General features: G+C 50.8%; 9 protein-coding genes and 2 non-coding genes across 11 annotated transcripts; 5 read left to right on the plus strand and 6 right to left on the minus strand.

The window, feature by feature from the left end:
* Nucleotides 1-227: 227 nt before the first annotated feature.
* On the minus strand, nt 228-1,877 carry K489DRAFT_173802 (uncharacterized protein). The gene has a single exon (XM_033599395.1). The coding sequence runs from the start codon at nt 1,635-1,637 to the stop codon at nt 600-602; it is 1,038 nt and encodes a 345-aa protein (XP_033461144.1). The 5' UTR covers nt 1,638-1,877; the 3' UTR covers nt 228-599.
* Nucleotides 1,878-3,106: 1,229 nt separating this feature from the next.
* On the plus strand, nt 3,107-3,979 carry K489DRAFT_316681 (uncharacterized protein; the record flags this gene model as incomplete). The annotated part of the gene is made up of 1 exon (XM_033601184.1): nt 3,107-3,979. A coding segment is annotated over one exon (873 nt), but the record flags the coding sequence as incomplete, so codon positions are not given.
* Nucleotides 3,980-4,329: 350 nt separating this feature from the next.
* On the minus strand, nt 4,330-5,379 carry K489DRAFT_387699 (mitochondrial carrier; the record flags this gene model as incomplete). Its single annotated transcript, XM_033606346.1, has 2 exons — nt 4,330-5,270; nt 5,337-5,379. 2 exons carry the CDS (start codon nt 5,377-5,379, stop codon nt 4,330-4,332), a joined length of 984 nt encoding a protein of 327 aa, XP_033461146.1.
* A 389-nt stretch (nt 5,380-5,768) lies between these two features.
* K489DRAFT_378503 (DnaJ-domain-containing protein) lies at nt 5,769-7,548 on the plus strand. The gene has a single exon (XM_033604425.1). It carries the CDS (start codon nt 6,189-6,191, stop codon nt 7,266-7,268), a length of 1,080 nt encoding a protein of 359 aa, XP_033461147.1. The 5' UTR covers nt 5,769-6,188; the 3' UTR covers nt 7,269-7,548.
* K489DRAFT_173644 (uncharacterized protein) lies at nt 7,495-9,021 on the minus strand. The gene is made up of 2 exons (XM_033599394.1): nt 8,093-9,021; nt 7,495-8,011 (listed from the first exon to the last, which is right to left on the minus strand). The coding sequence occupies exons 1-2, from the start codon at nt 8,762-8,764 to the stop codon at nt 7,784-7,786; spliced, it is 900 nt and encodes a 299-aa protein (XP_033461148.1). The 5' UTR covers nt 8,765-9,021; the 3' UTR covers nt 7,495-7,783.
* A 735-nt stretch (nt 9,022-9,756) lies between these two features.
* K489DRAFT_t18 lies at nt 9,757-9,828 on the plus strand. Its single transcript has one exon. It is a non-coding gene; the product is annotated as a tRNA-Met (tRNA).
* A 1,360-nt stretch (nt 9,829-11,188) lies between these two features.
* Nucleotides 11,189-11,614, minus strand: K489DRAFT_369038 (uncharacterized protein; the record flags this gene model as incomplete). Its single annotated transcript, XM_033603001.1, has 2 exons — nt 11,189-11,551; nt 11,606-11,614. 2 exons carry the CDS (start codon nt 11,612-11,614, stop codon nt 11,189-11,191), a joined length of 372 nt encoding a protein of 123 aa, XP_033461149.1.
* Nucleotides 11,615-11,978: 364 nt separating this feature from the next.
* Nucleotides 11,979-12,593, plus strand: K489DRAFT_369039 (uncharacterized protein; the record flags this gene model as incomplete). Its single annotated transcript, XM_033603002.1, has 1 exon — nt 11,979-12,593. One exon carries the CDS (start codon nt 11,979-11,981, stop codon nt 12,591-12,593), a length of 615 nt encoding a protein of 204 aa, XP_033461150.1.
* Nucleotides 12,594-13,642: 1,049 nt separating this feature from the next.
* Nucleotides 13,643-14,209, plus strand: K489DRAFT_378508 (uncharacterized protein). Its single transcript, XM_033604426.1, has 2 exons — nt 13,643-13,929; nt 13,992-14,209. The coding sequence occupies exons 1-2, from the start codon at nt 13,781-13,783 to the stop codon at nt 14,059-14,061; spliced, it is 219 nt and encodes a 72-aa protein (XP_033461151.1). The 5' UTR covers nt 13,643-13,780; the 3' UTR covers nt 14,062-14,209.
* Nucleotides 14,210-14,423: 214 nt separating this feature from the next.
* Nucleotides 14,424-14,541, minus strand: K489DRAFT_t22. The gene has a single exon. It is a non-coding gene; the product is annotated as a tRNA-Arg (tRNA).
* Nucleotides 14,542-17,807: 3,266 nt separating this feature from the next.
* K489DRAFT_408544 (uncharacterized protein) lies at nt 17,808-18,869 on the minus strand (the record flags this gene model as incomplete). The annotated part of the gene is made up of 1 exon (XM_033607487.1): nt 17,808-18,869. The coding sequence occupies one exon, from the start codon at nt 18,867-18,869 to the stop codon at nt 17,808-17,810; it is 1,062 nt and encodes a 353-aa protein (XP_033461152.1).
* Between the last annotated feature and the right edge of the window lie 458 nt (nt 18,870-19,327).

The raw sequence follows: 19,327 nt of genomic DNA on the forward strand, positions 1-19,327 counted from the left end.
GAGGCTCAGAACATGATTCCGATCACTTTCAAGAGTCACCATTCTGTCGATCTCCTGGGCACATCAGAGCCATCGTGCAGGAATGCGAAACAGCTGACCGCTGCTGATCCAAACATTGAGGCTCCGCAGAGGCCGACACGATGATTCGGAGATTGCACCAGTCTTGCATTTGCCGCCCTTGCCTCGCGCAGCTCACAAAAGGCAATTGCAGGCGGTCACTGATTGTATGCCTCGAGTTTTTGATGGTGGGCATTCCGGGAGACGTGTCATGAACTTCGGGTCTAGACTTGCCATATCCTGATGACTGATCACATGATGGCCTTCCTGATGAGTAATTGATCTCCCTTTTGGACCATTTCACCGGATTTGGGCTGCCTCCAGAGTAGGCAAGCTGACTTCTCCGGTGACAAATCAGCATGCTGCTGGCTAGCACTTGCCCTGCCAACCTCGGCTCGTCGGTGGATCGGCATTTATGGCGTGGGTAACCCACTCGTGTGGCTACATGCTGGGCGTTGAGATATAACACAAGCAGCGCGCACGCAAGATGATATGCCCATTTTTCAGTGGGTCGAGTATGCTGAAAGGCTCACGACATGTTTCTATGATCCTTGTTGGAGTACCATATCCAAGGCATCTGCTAAACTTTGTAACGGCACAACTCCTTTCTCTTGGTCGCAATGCTGATCAGCCGCAATCTGATACGCCTCTTTCATATCTTGTGTTGTGACGCGCACTACCCAGCCCTTGCTCGTCAGAATAGTCGTAGCTCCGTCGTCCGTGAATGCGGGTTTGCCTAGCACGCCGGCGAGCTTCAACAACTTTTCCACAAACTCTATATCCAGGTCGAAGCCTTCCCTTTCCATGATTTCAATCACCGACCACAAATTGCACATGCCTCTCTCTGCAAGCTCTCGCCGCACAATCGTTACCGGCTCCGATCGTCTACGCGCCTCGTACTCCCGTTCGCGCACCTCAGCGTCACGTCGTGCTTCGCGCTCGCGTGCTTTGCGCAATTCAATCTCAGCCTCGGCTGCTGCCCGTTTGAGCTGGTCCAACTTGAGTGCAGCTTCGCGTTCTGCAGCGGTCGATGCATCCTGGGCTCGCTGAGCATCGCCCTGACTTCGTAAGAATTCTTGATAAGCACGGCGTTGGTCCTTGCGCGCGAGGGATTTCGCTTTCTTTGCACCAACGGCACGCTGTGCTGGTGTGGGTCTATCAGCAGCATTGGCTGGTCCTTCGCCAGGGTCGAAATTGTCTACCTGTCGACCAGCAGCGCCCGCTTGAAAGGCATTTGCTGCCGGCTGCTCGCCGTCCCGCAGAAACTCGCGTTCATGTTCGATCTCAGAATTGTCGTCGCTGTTGCCATCCTCGTCTTCGGCTGCTTCTTGCTCCACGTGCTCGATCTCATCTTCGAGGTTTGCATCTCGATCAAGTAGTGTCTCTTGGTCGCCTTGGTGGTGAAGCGAGGTATCTGAAAGAAATTCCTCGCGCTCCCGCACGTGATTTTGATACCGCTCGATCAGTAATACCAATGCGCATGCTCCAATGGCGGCGCAGTAGAGCAGATTTTGGATGAGTGGAGTATCCGGTGTTGCAAAAGGTATCAGCTTTTTGATGATATGAATAAGATCGGCCATGGTGCACGGCAATTGAGCTCGATGCTCAAGATGATCACCTCAGCACGTGGAGAATGGATGAAAAGTATATCATTGATTCCAAACCTTGGAACCTCCCATTGTAAGGGTTGGTCAAGGCATACTTGAGAGGAATGAAGTCCGTTTATCAGAGCAAGAATAAACGAGCCCATGCGCTGTCACGACTGCGTCTTGAGGTGTGATACTAAAATCTGAAATTTGGTGTCCGCGACGTCAGAATTGCACCAGTGAGATCACACACGTCGTGGCTTGTGCAGGGCTTCGGCGGCTTATTTCAAAGTGTAATCTGACTTCCCCAAACGGGAGACTTGAAGGACAACTATAGGTACTTCCAAGGGTCCCGAGGTCGCTTTCTTGTTTTATTTTATTTGATGATTGTCCAGGTGCGGTACAGTGCACACCCACGTATGTATATGATAGTAAGCCGGGTATACAGCGGAGGTGGACCCAGAAGGAATTGTTTAATTTTGTTGCTCGTCTCTAGTTCTTTTGTTCCCATGCCGGTAAGAGCAAAGCATTCGTGAAGGCAGCTCTGCGCTCTCTCGGGGAAAGGTAACATAAATCATTTTCGATTCTCTCGCTCCGTCTGCTGACGATTCGTAAGTTCTCACTGCATCGGCACGGTGAATAGATGGATATGCGTGCACAGGTGGCGATTGCACCGCCATAGCGTACAGGAAGGAGCACAGCCCCAGGGTTGTCGCAATATAATCGCTGCACCCATGACTTTTGAGAATGTGGCTTCACGGCACACAACCTCATCAACAACATGCGTAACATTGAGGTAACATTTTTACGCTAGGTGCGACGTTCAACGAGCAAACCGGTCGCACAATCTATTAACAGTCCATGTAGACTCGTCCTGACCATGATTTCGGCGCACCTGCTGCAAGTCGACTTCTGTCAACGCGAGCATCGCCAACAGCATCATGGCTGACGATCATCCGTGTCCTGTATGCCGGTTTCGCGGCACTTCCTATGACGTTCAGCTTCACTTTGAAGAGATTCACGTCGTGGACTCACCATTCGTTGCACGCGAAGACCGGCCCCGCTCAACTCCACTGCCAAGTAACTCCAGCAGTCGTTCTTCCAACACTCGCAGCATTCCTCCAGAGGAACTTTTCGCTGTCTGCAATCGACCAGGCTGTGGACAGGAATTTCTTCTGTCCGAGATCGAAGAGCATCTCTATTTCCATACTGCCCTCGATCTGGCGGAGGAGGAAGCATCGAATGCCCCACCTCTACCTCCACGCCCGATTTCGCGCCCGGTCAGTCCCACAAGCCAAGCTTCATTCCAGTTCGAATCTACAAGAGATCGCGCATCACCTCGCGGCAGACATGCCTCACGGTCGTCCTCGGGATCCGAGGAGCATTTGCGCCAATATCAGGCTGGACGACCTGGCCGTGTAGTGCCACCAAACAGATATCTGAGACCTCCCCGAGTTCACAGTCGCTTAGGATCCAAAGAAGTTGGGCCGTACTTTAGCGAAGAGTCGATGCCTACGGAGGTTCAAGATGCCCTTGTGAATGGCGGTCTGCCCCGTCGGATTGAATTCCGAGGTCGTGATGGCCGCCTTCGCCGTGAGACCATCTATCGGAACCAAACAGACGGCATAATCTTTGTCCTTGGCGACGTGTGTGCCATGGACAGGACCACGACAAAAACATACTTGTGTCACCACGCCGTTCGTCATGTGTATAAAATTCAGTGCGCTGGACAATTCTGCGGGTACTGGGCGATCCAGACGGTGCTGACCTGCCTTCAATACATGGACCCTGCGGGACCTCAATGGATTCCCAACGTGCTTCAAATACAAAGGGCGATCGAAGCTGCATGGGATCAAGACATATGTATCGGAGGCCGCATTGAGCTGGGCAACATCTGCGGTACGCGCAAATGGATTGGCTCTAATGAATCATTCGCATTCTTCCAATACACTGGATGGAATCCAACATACTGGGCTTTTCAAAGCGACCCGGGACCTGGTGGAGAGACGGCGGCCAAGAAACTGCTAGACTATGTCGAGGCTTATTTCATCAGTGGGGAGGACGAGGCATACAGGAATCGCACATCGTTAGAAACAAAGCTGCCTCCCATCTATCTACAACGCCCAGGGCACGCACTGGTCATTGTCGGGCTGGAGAAGAAGAGCAACGGCACACGCAATCTGCTTGTATTTGACTCTTCATACGAGGCATCAACGAATATGCAGCACCTCGCAGCCGGCCGACCCATTCATGCTTCGATCCGGAAATTATTGGGGGTCTACCGGCGTCCAGAAGAGCGTCTGAACGACGAGCCCAGCTTTGAGGTTATTGTGTAGGTCTTCCTTTCGTCCTGTGCGTTGTATGATCACAATCAGCTAATCGAATCACATAGGCCTTGGCCGGCAGACGATCTTCCCAAGGATTAGGAGAGTCATCCGGCAATGACCAACGACTGTCAAACACCACTTGTTATGCTATCAGCAATTGAAGCGAACGGATTCAAACAAGCGTGTGGCCGGATCGCATCCGTGCATGAGAGTCATTTTGCATTCGAAGCAGAAGTGTGAGAGCCAAGTAATATACACCCGTCAAGTAAAGCGCCATTCTTATTTGTACAGGTGTATCCCGTGATATTTCCCATAACTCCGCCTTGTGTTGCACAGTTGCGCTTATTTCTCACGCATTATTATACATTCATAGCCCGCTCCGCCCTCCGGATGAATTCTTCATACACAGTCCACGTGAGCGCACTACTAATAGCTTTCCGCCCGATTCTGAGACTCAACCCGTAGAACATGCTCTGGATGCCTTCGTGCTTCAGCATCATCTGGGCTGCCTGGAACATATTTCGATACTTTCCAGGAGCGAGTTGTAAACGTGTCTTGATTGCATCAAAAGGATTGGTCAGTGTCGTTGCAGACATAGCAGCGACAAGACCAGAGACAAAATTGATCGTAGCAGAGCTCGTCATTGTTGGAGGGATCTTTTCCGCAAGGCTCTCGCTCCCACTCGAGGCGGCTGCAGCTGCTGCCGCTGCCGCCGCGGCCGAGGACGCAGTGCCTAGGTAGGTTTTGGACTGCTCGTAGATGAGGACATAGAGTCCGGCATACGGAGCGTCGCGAACTGCTGTGGCACCGAATCCAGCAAAGAAACCGCGTGCTCCCTCTTTGGCGAAGACATCGCGCGCGGCACCCATGAGAGAGGTGTAAGAATATTGCGTCGACTCATAGCGAACTTTGAGCACAGTGATGGGGTTCAATACGAAGCCTGCTGCAACTCGAGCGAGTGCTCCGGTCGAAAGATTGGCCAAGTTGCCCAATTTGGGAAGAGCTGATGAGGATGAAGCGACAGAGGTTCCGGAAGCATTTGCTGCTGCGGTGGCGAGAGATTGTCTCATCTTGTTGAGCAAACCGAAATATAATGCCGAGCCGAGACCAGTCCGTATGGTAGACGGTAACGTTCCTCGCCAGAGCTGGCGGATTGGACTTGGGCCATCGAGAATCCCCCTCAAAGCTTGCCGAAGAGAAGTCGATTGGTTTTGCTGCACTCGGGTCTTGAGTAGATCGGCGGGTTGCAAGAGAAAGGCACTGGCGACTCCAGATCCTAGGCCGGCGACGAAATGGAAACCTTGTGGAGAGTCAGATCAATTGGTGGCCCTGAACGTGCTAGCGATTCATGGAACAAAGTACACACCAGAAGAGGTCTTCTTCTTTTGGAGCACTCCATCTTTAGACATTGCGATAATGGTCATGGAACGCCCTGCATGTTGAGTGAATGTCGTGAAGAATTGCTGATACAGATGCAATGAGGATTCCCCTGGAAATCTGTGGGCGATTATTGATACATGATGGATCGTGGGATCTGTGTCGACGTATTGCAGCAGCTGAAGATGAATTCCAATGTCACTGTCGGCGATCCAACAGAAAGCCGCGTGCACAGACTCGTGAGGTCATGGATACCGTTCGGAGAAAGATTGGGAGCGCTCCAGGATAACTTATCTGATTAACAAGATCTCATGCCTGAGGCCATCAATCAGTGGGGAACCTTCATTGTGCTTCTACAATGACGTGTGCAGCTCGGACGACTCGATCGCCATGAGGATGGACCGAATCAATCACGTTGAGTCTACGGTCTTGACAGAGCGCGCATCTCAAAATCGAAGCATTGGAATGGCGCAATGCGACGTTCAATGAAAGTCAATTGTTTTGCGCATGCAATCTAAGCCTGCTTCAGAAATTACCAACTACCACATTCCGAGGTCGCATACAGAAGCTTCTCGAACATCCTACGCTATTGATCACCCGCGCGCTACCGCTTGCGCCTGCATACTTATCCACGGACGGTCTCTGTCGTGATTGCAGGTTGTCGGTACTGACGCCGACATCATTACTATCCAAACTTCAAGTACGACCAGCCCAACTTGAAAATCACCAATACGCCTGCGACACACACGCAGTCCAGAATTGAGGGTAGAGCCTACGACCAAGTGGAGCTGCGCCCAGCTCACGTGCTCATTGGATCTGAAGCACTTTCACCACATCAAAGATGGTTGCCGACACAAGGCTCTACGATCGTCTCGGCGTGTCGTCAACTGCCACAAACGACGAAATCAAAAAGGCATACCGGAAGAATGCACTTAAAAATCACCCCGACAAGAATCCCGCAGGCGCGGAGAAATTCAAAGAAGCCTCGGAAGCATACGAAATCCTGTCAGATGCAGACAAGAGGAGAAATTATGACAATTACGGCTACGACTTCGTGATGGGGAAAGCTGGGCCGCCGCCCGACTCCTCTGGTGGTGGGAATCCTTTTGGAGGAGGCATGCCAGGTGGGATGGGAGGCATGCCAGAAGGAATGGGCGGTATGCCTGGAGGATTTGGTGGGATGCCGGGCGGTGCTAGTTTCCGATTCAGCACTGGTGGAGGAGGCAGAGGAGGTATGCCGCGCGCTGCTGAAGATATCTTTTCACATTTCATGCAGGATGGTGGTATGGACGGCGAGGATGACTTTTTTGCCTCGCTGGGAGGGAGGGGTGGTTTCGGCGGGGCATTTGGCGGTCGATCCAGCCGTAAGCGTGAGCCCCAATTGGAGACCACAGTGGTTGAGAAACCATTAGTCGTCACACTCGAGGACATTTTCAATGGAGTCTCCAAAAAGCTCAAAGTTGCGCGCAAGACATATGATCCTCAAACAGGAGTGCAACGACTCGAGGATAAGATTCTCAGCGTACCGATCAAACGCGGCCTAAAGGCAGGAAGCAAGATCAAGTATCCTGACATGGGCGATCAGGTCGAGGGAGGCGTGCAGGATCTTCATTTCATCGTCAAGGAGAAGCCTCATGTTCTCTTTGAGCGTGACGGCGACGACATTATTCACAATGTGGAGATCTCCCTCAAGGAAGCGCTCACAGGCTGGAGACGGACGGTGCAAACGATTGACGGAAAACAAGTTTCGGTCGAGAACACAGGACCAACACAGCCCGATTGGACCGAAAAATTCCCCGATCTCGGTATGCCGAAGAGCAAGTCGCCCAATATCCGCGGAAATTTCATCGTCGGAGTGAAAATCAAATACCCAACAAGTCTGACTGCGCAGCAAAAGCAACAACTGAAAGAAATTCTATAAGATTCTGGGAATTTTGGGTTTGGAATACGGTGTAGACGGCGCGGAGGATTTGAGGGTATTTCGTTTCACATGCAGGATCGATGCCTTGTCGGGCTTTATGGGCGCAAGGCGAAGAGTGATTTAGCGTTTCTTTACTACCGCATGAGAGGCACGTCAGGAAAAGTCTCCGGGTAACGTCCAAAACGAGCTATTGATTTATGAATACGAAAACGAAAACAATTCACATGGTTGACCTCCTTTTGTGGTGACGATTAACGAATGTCAAAGATTGTATCCCTGAAATCACGGTTTTCTCCATGTGCCATTTACTCACAATCGCGACCATGCGGAAACGGAAATTTACCTCTAACATCTCACTCTGTCGATCTTACGGCCCTCGCCTCGTGCCTCACCTTTTCACCACGTGATATTGATACGTGTCTGCTAGAAGAGGCTCCAAAGATGCCATGGTCGAGATTTAGCGCCTTGCGGTGATCAGTTCGTGATTCGTTTTGAAAAGTTCGTACGATCTAAATTTAAGCTGCTTTGGAATGGTATTGGGAGAATCTTTGCAATTCGTTCAGAGGTACCGTTCGGTGAATCTCCACCGACGGTGCATCGGCGAAGATAATAGCTCGCGGCTTTGCGATCTGCAGGCGGAAGCTTGCTCCGGGTAGATTTTCGTCGAGAAGTTGACGCCGCAATTCGCTGTATGCAAACTCGATCAAGCTTTCGAGCGTTTCGAACGAGGTCTTCTCTATAATCTGCTCCCTCTCGTCAGCAAATCGGCATGTCGAGTGCGCAAGGACAGCAACCCCTTTGAGCAACATCCTCCGAGGACTTACCTCGAACAAATAACTTTCGATCGAAAATGCGGCGAGCAACCTAGCAGTTCGATTCCCTGGCACTCCCACAACGCCAACGCCGGTGTCCTCGCCTCCGATGATGCCGGTGCCTTCATAATCAACATCATATTCGACAATCAGTGGCTGTTTTCCTGTTCGTTCATTCGCATTGACACCGATCAAACATGCCATCGGCAAGCCCGCCACAAGTAGACGCCCTGATTTCACTGCCAGGGACCCTTTCATGGGCCCTTGATCGAGCCTCTCGAGTCTTTGCGCAACTTGCACCTTGGATCCAAACATACTTCCCTTTGGCAGATGAATATCGAGCATCGCTTCTTCGACTGCCGGAAGATCAGCGACGATCAATGCCAGCATTACGAACACTTCATGTAGCGTTTGACCTTCGTGATTCTTGGTACGTATTGCCTTTGATAATTCACCGTAATGTACCGTATGTTCAGGGTTCACAGTGTCATCTCGCGCTGCATTGACGAAACTCTCTGGCCTGAGGAGGAGGCGAAGTGATACTGTAGCAGATTGTGATTTGACGGTCGGTGGTACTTTGCTCGCCAAGGTCGAGCGTGTAAACGACCAGGCATCCGGGCCGGCGATGGGATGTGGCAGAACAAGGTTCTCGATTGTAATAACGTCCCGCTGTGATGGTGCCATGACTGCAGATATTAGTGACGACAGATGATCGTCTTGGAAAGGTCCACGACGTAGGCAGGATAAGACGCGGTCTTGGTAGTATAAATTCTGTATACCAGAACGGAATCAGGTAATTACTGTTGTCGAATCAAAGTATCGAGCTCTCTCCGCTTGCGAAGATGAAAGGTTGACGAGACAGGGAGGATGAGGTCACTGTGGATGGAGATGCTATCGTCGAAGCTTCGTCATGGATTTTCTTAAGATCGTGCAAAGAAGGACCTGGCCAGATTCCAGGAGTCACCCACGGAGAGTATTTTCTGCACCGCACAGTTGAAAGGGACGAACAGAGGCTAGAGTCAACATCAAAGCTAACTTCTAAGGTTTGAAAGGAGATAATTGAAGCTTTCCACTCTGCTCATGGTGCCCCATCAGTATGCTCGCAATCCAAGGGTTGCCTCGACCCCAAACTCATAAACACCTGGGCACCCTCATTGCGTCAACAGTTCCCCCCCTCTCTCCCTTAATTCACATAAACTTTACATCGAGAGTGTCACAAAGATAAACTGTCGGAGAGCGATGTTCCAATAGTAACACCACAGATACACACAGTGCCGACTAGATGAGTACCTAAGGACTGTCGAAGCGATGACTAAGCTGTGAGCGTCATTTCTGATGAGTAATGAACGATCTCTCGGACCGAGCAAATATTCGCTCGCGACTCAAGTTCAGCTACGCGATTTTGCAGGATTACAGGAGTGTAGAACACTTACGATCGCGACTCACATTACGAGCCTGCGTGGCGTCACGAGGGTTGGACAGCTCAGGTGGAGGAAGTCGAGCGACTGATTAACACGTCGAGGAAAGAGCTAGAGATATGTACCCACGTGAACCGCTCTTGCCATCCAACAAGCCGAGCGGTGAGGTGGAATTGAGATTGGGTCTGCCCCTGGGAGCCTTCCGATCGACGCTAGTGACGCCACATGGTCGCTAGCGGCATCCTCTAAGCCCATCAAAGCTGAGTGGCGCAGCGGAAGCGCGCCGGGCTCATAACCCGGAGGTCAACGGATCGAAACCGTTCTCAGCTATGTTTTTGTCACTCCTGCGGTCCATTTTGATCGATCCTAAAGCGAATATATGGCTTTGGTGGTTTCTTTTTCGCGGATTCCCGAGACGTTTGGACATAGGGTTGTGCGAGAATCCGAGCACGGGAGGGCCCGCAAAGCCCCGATGTCTGGGAAAGGTAGGGCTTCGGGATTTGCCCGGCCACACCGGTGGGCTAAACTGCGGCCCGCTTTGTGACTAAGCGACGGGCCGACCGTCACGACTGTCTGCCATGATGACTGATTTCTGGCTGAGCCCTCCTTCAGCTTCTGCTTATTTGGAACGCCGCTGATTGGTCAGAATCATTGGCCGTGGTGAGATGCTTTCAGTACCTACGGCGACGATGAGCCCGTGATGGCCGACATACAAGTAGATGAGCCAGCCTTGATATCTGACCTGTACGTCTCTGCTTCTTGAGGAGATAATTCTTGTCCAAAGCATCATTGCGAAAGACGTCAATTCACTCACTATACACGTCTGATCATAATTTAGTTGATCAGTACATTCTGCCTACGCAACATATACAACACTCCCTCCACGCATTTACATTTCAAAACATCCTACAACGATCTCGAAACTCTGAACAGGCGACTTCTCATCAAATCGTTTTACAGATCCTCGACACATCCAGTAAAGACTTGAACCTCTATCACAGTATCATTTCGCCATGCCATCGCCAACTGTCCCTCTTTTCCTTCAAGCTCTTCGCCACACAGCACAACGCGCCAATGGAATGCGTGGCACCGGTGATCGGGTTGGTAGCGCTGCAGCAGTGGGATATTGTGCCGCAGTGATCAGCGCACCATTCGCTGGCGCATACCTGGTCGGGCAGGCCGTGGACGGAGACCGACGATATGCAACCAAGTACGTGATTCAAATGGAAGGGCGATATGATGGTGTCTGCGTTTGAGTTGACATGGACGCTAACTTGATCGTGGCGGCAGAACATTGAGCTTCCGTGACTGCCTGCCAGGTTCATCGCTTGAAGACTACTCAGGGGCGTTGCTGATGCGCATGCGCAATCCATGAAAGGTGACGATCGTGGGATCAGTTGTGTTTAATCTCGCGCAGCGTACCGGAGACCGGTCCTCATCAGGGTATCATTCATGGAATCCCCCAGCCGAGAAAAGCATGCCGGGTGAAAGAGGCGCAATGAGGATGAATGGCAGTCGAGTTTTGAAAATGGCTGGGTCATTCGAACGGCGTTATTGTAGGAATTAACCAGGAGTTCTCGGGCCGTTGTAGCAAGTGTTGTACAATATGAAATCCACCAAGTGGCAATATGGATCTCGGTTTCTCTGATAACAGTCGGCATCTCATGCATTTTGTTGCCGTGAATTGACATCAACTGAACCGATCACCTTTTCGTGATCGAAATGGTGCGTTTGCCTCGTATCGACTTTCTCCGATGCCACTCTCATTCTTTGTATCTGAAGCAGATGCTCCACTATCTCCTCCGCTTGATGTTGCAATTGTTGAAGAACGGTCGCCTTTTGCACCTGAAGCTTGGCCACTCGAGCTTGTACTGGCCATGGAAATATCTCGGGAGACAGCCTCGTGTGCGCGCATTCGGTATTGCGCCTGTCGTCGTCGTTCTTCTGCAGCTGCACGCTCTTCTCGATCGGCATTGATGCTACGCTTTGCAAAGTAGTACGATCCGGCGCCGGCAACGATGAGGACACCCCATCCGTATCCAACCGAACGAATCTGAATGTACGAATATTAAGACCACAGTCCAAGATCGAAGGCAATCAGACGTACCGTATTCATTGTGATGTCGGTACACCTATGTTTGGAATTGGCGCGCAGAATTCAGGGACGTCTTTTCTTCTGGATGAAATTGGTTGCTATGTTGATGCAGTGATGATTTCCGACCTCGGGAAGTTGAACTTATTATTACAGTGCTGCATAACTTATTCAGGGTCGTTTGGTGACGCGCACAAGCCTTCCTGCATGTGAAGCCCGGGCAAGCCTTGTCTTGCCTGAGCCCACGCGCATATAACATCACGATGCATAGAATAAATCAGCATCGTATAAGAACACCTTCCATATTCGAGCAACATGCAATTCACTAATGCGCGTTCAACAATCAGTATACTTGACGACTCCCGATTGATAATTACATTATCCGAAAATGGAGACCCCGGAGACCTTCCGCCAGTATGATCTCAAGTTTGACATCGCAACAGATACGCTCAGCTGCTCCGACCCGAGCGTCGCAGAAGACCTCGAGGATCTCAATCGTGTTCACCGTGGATTTCTTGCACTAGAAAACCAGGCAGGAGTTCCTCCACCTCCGGCACCTGTCAACCCCAAGAGAACCGTGCAAATCACGCGTCTCAAGGAAGCTGGAAACGCGGAGTTCAAGAAGGGAAAGATTGCGGAGTCTCTGAAAATCTACGATCTTGCCATTCGCATGGCTGGTGACCGACCTCCGTGGGAGCCAGCTGGCCTCGTGCGGGAGGAATTATACACTTTACTCAACAACCGCGCAGCAGCGTTGATGGCACAACAGGAGTGGCCTGCGGCGGCAGGAGATGCAGAGGCTTCGGTGGAGCTCAAACGGTTAGGAAACATCAAAGGCTGGTGGAGGCGAGGGCAGTGTCTCCGTGAGATGGGTCGCTTGGAGGAGGCCGAGGAGTGGGTACGATCGGGGCTGGAATTTGAACGTGCAGGTCCTGATCGGGCTGCAATTGGGGAACTGGAGACTCTGGCGAGGGACATAGCCAAGGCATTGGGCAAGTCATAAGTGCAGGCCGTTCTCCATGCAGACGTCACGCGAGAGGACTCCAGATTGGGGGTTTGCTGCTGCAATGAATGACCGGAAGAAATTACGACGTTACGATCTCAATTCCACCGTTGACAAATAATGACGAATCTGACTCACGGAAACATGTGCATTGCATGATCTACCATGCACCGAGTCCTAAGTGATCGCATCCGCGCACAGCGATCATATCTCGAGGGGCGGTCCCAAGCTCGGTCGCACGTATCAGGCTTCGAGTGATCTGCCTATCGAGGCACCATCTTTCCAAACTGCGACAGCTGTCTGCCGCTTTCAAGCTGTCTATGTCCTCACAAGACCGCGTCCGATCATGGCGCACATTAGCAGCACGGCTATGGTCGAGCCTTTGCATTTGCCCCTTCCACTCAAAAGAGACAGTCTCGGCAAATATCATGGTCGCATCACTATTAATATTTCCGCCTCAGGGTCCGGTAAAGTTGCGGTACTTCGTCAATGCAAACCGAAACATTTTCGAATGTGAAATGTCACTACCTGATCCACGTTCGTTGCAATCTGCTGTCAAGTCATCTTGTCCAGGTGATGGGTGCCATTTGTTTCGTCGCATGCTTCCGTACCGGGGACACTGCACACCTGCAAGCTAGATGTTAGATGAGAAATCGGCGGAGAGGTACATAAGACTAGCGAATGTTCGTCGCATGACATGACCACGCCGCCTGTGCCTTGTCCCCAGGCTTTTTTAATCGCATTTCGTTGAATCTCATGCACATTTGTCCCCTACATAACATACCGCCGTTCGTCTGTCATATTACTGCGAGACGTGAAATGCATTCCTTAGCAATAGCAGCGTCTCGTACATGGCATTCTGATGACTAATCCGACACGATCTGGTGCAATCTCCAAGGTTCCAAGGTTACCTTCTAGGTGGGTACATTACCAAGTTATGACTGGAAAGGTAGAGTATGGCAACTCGTCCTTATGCGGCTGTCGGAGTGCCCTGACCGATGTTTACCTGCTAGGCTACGGAGTTTAGTCACTGCATCTTTCGATGAGTATTGAGGTGGCATCCACTATGTATTTGTTCTTGGTTCATCAGCGAAGAAGGTAATCCTCCCATCGTGCCCACGTTCAAGCTCGCCCGATTTTTGAATTACTGTCTAGCGTACAAGTCTGTAGTCTCCAGAACGCAAACAATGTCTCACGAGATCCATAGATTCTATGCGATGACCTCGCTAACAAGACGATCAGCTATGAGCACTCGATCCAACAAGTGCCGACCTGCATGCCCTCAACGAGCATACCCACGATTGTCTAACTCGTCCCAAATCCTTCCTCCAGAAATCTGCACTAAAATGAGCGTCTTTCCATCGAACACATATCTTTTCCCGCAAGACAGAGACAAACCACTGAAGTATGTAGAAGATTCCAGAAGGCCCAATATTGTACATTGCATAATGAGTCGACGTGGTCGTGAGCCAGTAATCACAAGCGATCATCTTGTTTACACAGCAGTACACAGAGTCAAGGTTTTGAATCTTTGCCAGTCATGTACTCAAGAGCTTCCTCACTGTTCTAACACTCTGGGCACCTTTTATGTCCTTGGCTCCTGTGAGCTTCCATGCAGTATCGTACGAATGACCCGTTCCTTGCGACTGAAATTTGAAGAAGGTTATTTCCGTTCAATATAGAACGGTGCATTTTCGACACTACTAGGTAGTGGTGCATAAGAACGCGGAGAGCGGGCAAGAGCGATGGTTCGTCGTCGAATACCTTCCAAAAATGTATTCCCTCACAGGTTGGGAAGCTGTCATCGCGCTATAGAAGCAAAAATAGACGCACCCCACGCGGGACTCGAACCCGCAACCTCGAGATCTCTGGAACCAGCCGTTAACCCGGCATATAAATAGAAACCTACTTATAGAAGTCTCGCGCGCTACCATTGCGCCAGCAGGGCAACACAGCCGAGCTTGTTCGCTCCTGCCTTCATAACGCTCTTCCCTCTGTGCCGAGAGATTCCATACCGAACGCAGCATTCGCCAGGCGTTGTCTGTTGAGGCCGCCTACCCTCCATGAAAATTAGAGCGACGGCTGTACCCGCATCCGTACGGAAGATCGGGCAGCCTCAGTAGACAACACTGTTCCTCCCTCGCCTCCACACCTACGCTGTCTATGGATCGGTACAACTGGTGAATCCTGATCACATGCTCAAGGAAATTCGGGCAACTAATAGCGATCGCGAGCTCTGTCGACCCGCTCGTACAGGTCGTTAAATCGGAAGGGGTACTCTGACGGTTTAATAAAAATGATAATCTACCAGACTCTGCCCTTTTGGAGCAAAAAACAACCTGCAGTTTGGAGAGGAAGCTTATATTAGTCATCGGCCAGAGATAGTATCTGATGACTCATCGGAGTTGACCGAAGCCTGTATATGTATTCGCAAGCATACGCCTCCGTGTCGATTCATTGCACACACAAGATCTATATAGTTCCTAGATCGAGAAGGAATTTGCAGAACAAGGATAGCTTGTAGCTCTGCAGCAAGCATCTGCAGACTGGCTGTAAGAATGACACAGATGATGACGGTGGCCGACGCATTCGAAAGCGTACCCCTCTGTGTCGATTCATTGTATACACAAGATCTTTATAATTCCTGGATCCCAGAAGAAACTCCTCGAAACAAGTTCAGCTCATTATACGACAAGAATCTCCAGACTAGCTGCAAGAACAATACAAACGATGATAGTGGCCGTCGCACCATCCACTCTGCCATTAACATCTAGTATCTGAAAAATGAGTTCACACGTGAGATGCGTCGCTCGACCTCGTCGTGAAGTCGTGTCATCGCCCCTCCACCCGCGTTTGTCCCCTTCCCTCCGACGAGGTCGTCGACAACTTTCGACCGTCCAATGCCTGGCGTCGCTGTACGCAAGTGCAAGTTACGGATCTGAAGAAAGGCAAATGCATTAAGTAGTTGAGCGCGCGTCGAGCGCTCTACCCTGAGGCGGAATTCCAAAAGCATCTCCAAATTTACTGTGTCGATCTTCCATTACGAGAACAAGTAAGCGACCAGAAGAAAGCAGACATCGTAGCCGATATGCAAGCGAATGACGCATTGGGACCATAGGAGCTACTGACGTGCTGATCGCCTGCGCTATCTCCGAGAGAACTTGGTGAGTCCTGTCTATTAAGCGCTCTCTTGATTCTGTCCCGTCCTCTTTACGACGGGGCCTCGCTAATGATGGGCGCTGGTTGCCCCTGTGGATAGTAATAGGAGTCGCACTCCTATCAGTCGATGCGTTACTAGCAGCATCGTTAACCTCGCCTTCATTTCCAATATCAATCCTACTGCCCCTACCCGTCGACGTATCGTAGGCTCTACGCGGGTCGTTGCCTATCAACTCCTCTACATCTAGCACATCGAGGAATTTAAGCCATTGCTAACTATTTTCACTGGTGTTGTACTGGTCCCCATATTCTAAGATCGTTAGATTAAGTCGTGGTGGGAGAGATGTGACCTCGAATTGGTCGCCGCATATATCGTATGCGACTTATATAGTCCATTTATTTCTGAAATGGAACATCAGGGCCGGAATAAAAGCCAGAAGCCGGCGATATGAACAAGACTGTATACCTAGGTAGGTTAGGCTGTAGAGAAGTTCAAGGAAAGTAGAAGCCGGTATTACAGAATAAAGCCTTGCCTATGCTCATATGTCGAAGACCTTTTGGGTGAGCTACGGATGCTATCAATGCGCTAACTCCATATACGCCTCAATTGCGTTTCATATAATTAAACTTCGGCCCTCCAGACTGAGAGAAAGGCAGACGAGGATGGCCCCGACACGAGGATGTACATCGTCGCTCAGCTCTATTGCATTTGCAATTTTTGGTCTTTTGACCGCAGCCGGATTGACATTCGCACCCGAGTTCCCGCAATTGTTGCATCAAACCCATATGTGTGAGGAGAAGAAAAGATGATAGAAAAAAAGAAAGAGGAGAAATAGAAGAGACGCAGTCCAGTCACACGGTGGAACATATGGCGCTGGCGCTCACGGCGATGGCACCGGGGCCATAACGCAGGAGCGCTGCTGGATGAAGCCCATATGTGTAAGGACGAAGAAGCGGTCGACGACGAGATTGAATGTCGAAATGCGGTGATGACGATGTGCAGCCGAGATTTATAGGAGTGTCATTCAAGACGAGAAGCGTGCGTGCATTCGAGACGACGTCAGACACGGCCGCCGAAAGTTGCATCGCCGTGTTCAAGGTGACGTCGGAAATGGTCGCCGGGAATCGTGCGAGCGTCGTTCAGACAAGGTAGGAAATGTTCACCGGGAAAATGCAAATGCGGATGAGACGCAGAAGTTATATTGAAAGTCAAGCCGCGGCGAAGACCGTACCAAAAGATGGGCCCCGGTGGAAGTAGTATCGAAAGATGGGCCGCGGCGTGAGCAGCTGGAGCTATTCTATGCTACCGACGGCCCCACGTCTTGTACAAGAGGTCCTTTGGGAAGAGGTCCTGTAGGGAGATACAGGAGCAATTTCGAAAGATGGGCCGTGGCGTAAGCAGCCGGAGCCATACAACACAGGGTTACCGATAGCCTTGCATCTTGTACGAGAAATCCTCTTGGACCAAGGCAGGTGCCGCCGAGCTCACACTTGGAGCCTTCTTAACTATGAACGTCATCTGGGTTGTGTATCATCTACTCGATAAGCTCCAGGACCGGTAAGACGACCATGATGGCGATGATGATAATGGCGATAAAACCGGGGGAAACGCGAGATGGCCAAAGTGATCGTGCTCGAGGAAAGCTTTTTGAGAGCTTGAAATGAAGAAGAACACCTTTAAACAAGGTAAGTGTTTGCGGAATGAGGAGTGGGTCCGTTCGGATGTGCCCTTTGACTGTTAGTTCGTATCCAGCTGCAACCACTTGAGGTCGAGGCCCTGGATGCTCTGCATATCTCGTGGCCAGGACCATTACAGGAAGCTAGAACCATTTCAGCTTATCTTGAAGCACAAAATTCATAAACCGCCAGGAGCAAGACCCTGTACTCTTCGTCCTAGCCAGACCTAGAGCCGGTTCAAAGTCAAAAAGAAAGGGAAATCTGCTGTCAACTTGTGTCCTGTTGCACACGATTACTCATCATACTCAACGCTCCCAGGATTAGTCATCTTGACATCGATGTTGTAAAGGAGCATATGGCAAGCAGGAGGGCAACTCGCTACCGTGATGCTACTCTTGGCAACGCGATACGATGATCTCGGAGAATCTCCTCAAGCCATGATTGCAGGGCTGCATCGTCCAGCGTGTCGAGAACATCGGCATCATCCCTCACGACTCCTATCACTACTTTACGAGCACGCCATTCCAGTGCACGGAACAGCGGCATCAATTTGAATCGTTCCATCACTCGAACGAATGGAGGGACAGTGGAGATATGTGTCTGGCGCTGCATCTTGGCCAACTCTCTGATGACCTCGGTCAACTGTTTGATGGCTCGAGCCTGCTCAGCGACGGTGTCTTTGAGAGCCCGGTAGTCAGAAGTATTCGCAGGGGGAATGTTGGCAGTATCCGATGCGTAAATCTGCCGCGCGCCATTATTCATATGCGTGTGCGTGTGCGTGACTTCAAGCTCAGGCTCCGACTCTGGCTCAGCTTCGACTTCAGACTCGCCCGCATCAGGAGAGAGAGGGTCACAGTCAATTGGGGCAGGGGCTGGTGGAATTTCTCTATCGCCGAGTATCCGCCGCAATTCTTCCAAAAAGCGAGGCTTCTGTCTTCGGAATGGTCTGCATTGTGGGTTATCTTTATAGTGAGCATCTTCAATGTCGTTCGAGGTATGAGGTGCTTCGCCGGGCGCCACCTGCCATCCATCAACGTGGGCCAGGTGCCGGTGCCAATCATCCCATTGACTCTTTAGATGATTGAACTTGTTCTTGATCTTTCCCTCGGTCATCTCAACATCATACTTTTCGGCAAGGGCTTGAGCTGCGTCGCGATAATCGAATATGGTGAATGCACCCGACCCTGCCTGATGACCCGCATGTTTGAAATCTTCGAGATATTTGAGAAGATCTAGAACTTGATCCGCTGTCCAAATATGTGAACGCGCTCGATGGGCAGTCTTCTGTCTCTTAAACGCAAGAGATGATCTATTTGGCGTCAATTGCGACGACGTGCGTTGCGAAGTTGGTAAATTTGACGGTGAAGAGAAAAGGGCATCAACCGGCCCCGAAGCCATGAATCTCTCCATCAGTCGGAACAGCCGGTCGTTCTCATTCATGTCCGTACTTAATCGAAGATTATCACCACATTGAAGTCTACTATTATCCGATCATAAAGATGGCACGTTTGAGCTGGGAACCTTGGAACGGTTTCAATTCATTGAGCTTGGCCGGGATTGAGACGTGACGTAAGCAAGTCACGTTAACGCGGGCCACGTGAGCGCGGAACACACGGGGGCGCGGAACGCGACTTCTGAGGATATCGACACGTCAACTTCAACACGCGATGGCACCACCGAAACGCGTGCAATCAAGTCCAAATGAAGGAAGCATATTGCTTGCTATATCGGCTATTAGATCAGGCGAAATCAGTTCCATGAGTGCTGCAGCGAAAGCATTCAATGTCTCTAAAACAACACTTCATCGTAGACTTCAAGGAACCCCTTCACGAGAAGATTATATACCACAGAACATGAAGCTCAGCCTAATAGAAGAAGAGGCCCTTCTCCAAGGTATA

The sequence above is a fragment of the Dissoconium aciculare genome (genome assembly GCF_010015565.1).
Source record: "Dissoconium aciculare CBS 342.82 unplaced genomic scaffold K489scaffold_4, whole genome shotgun sequence".
Taxonomy (NCBI): Eukaryota; Fungi; Ascomycota; class Dothideomycetes; order Mycosphaerellales; family Dissoconiaceae; genus Dissoconium; species Dissoconium aciculare.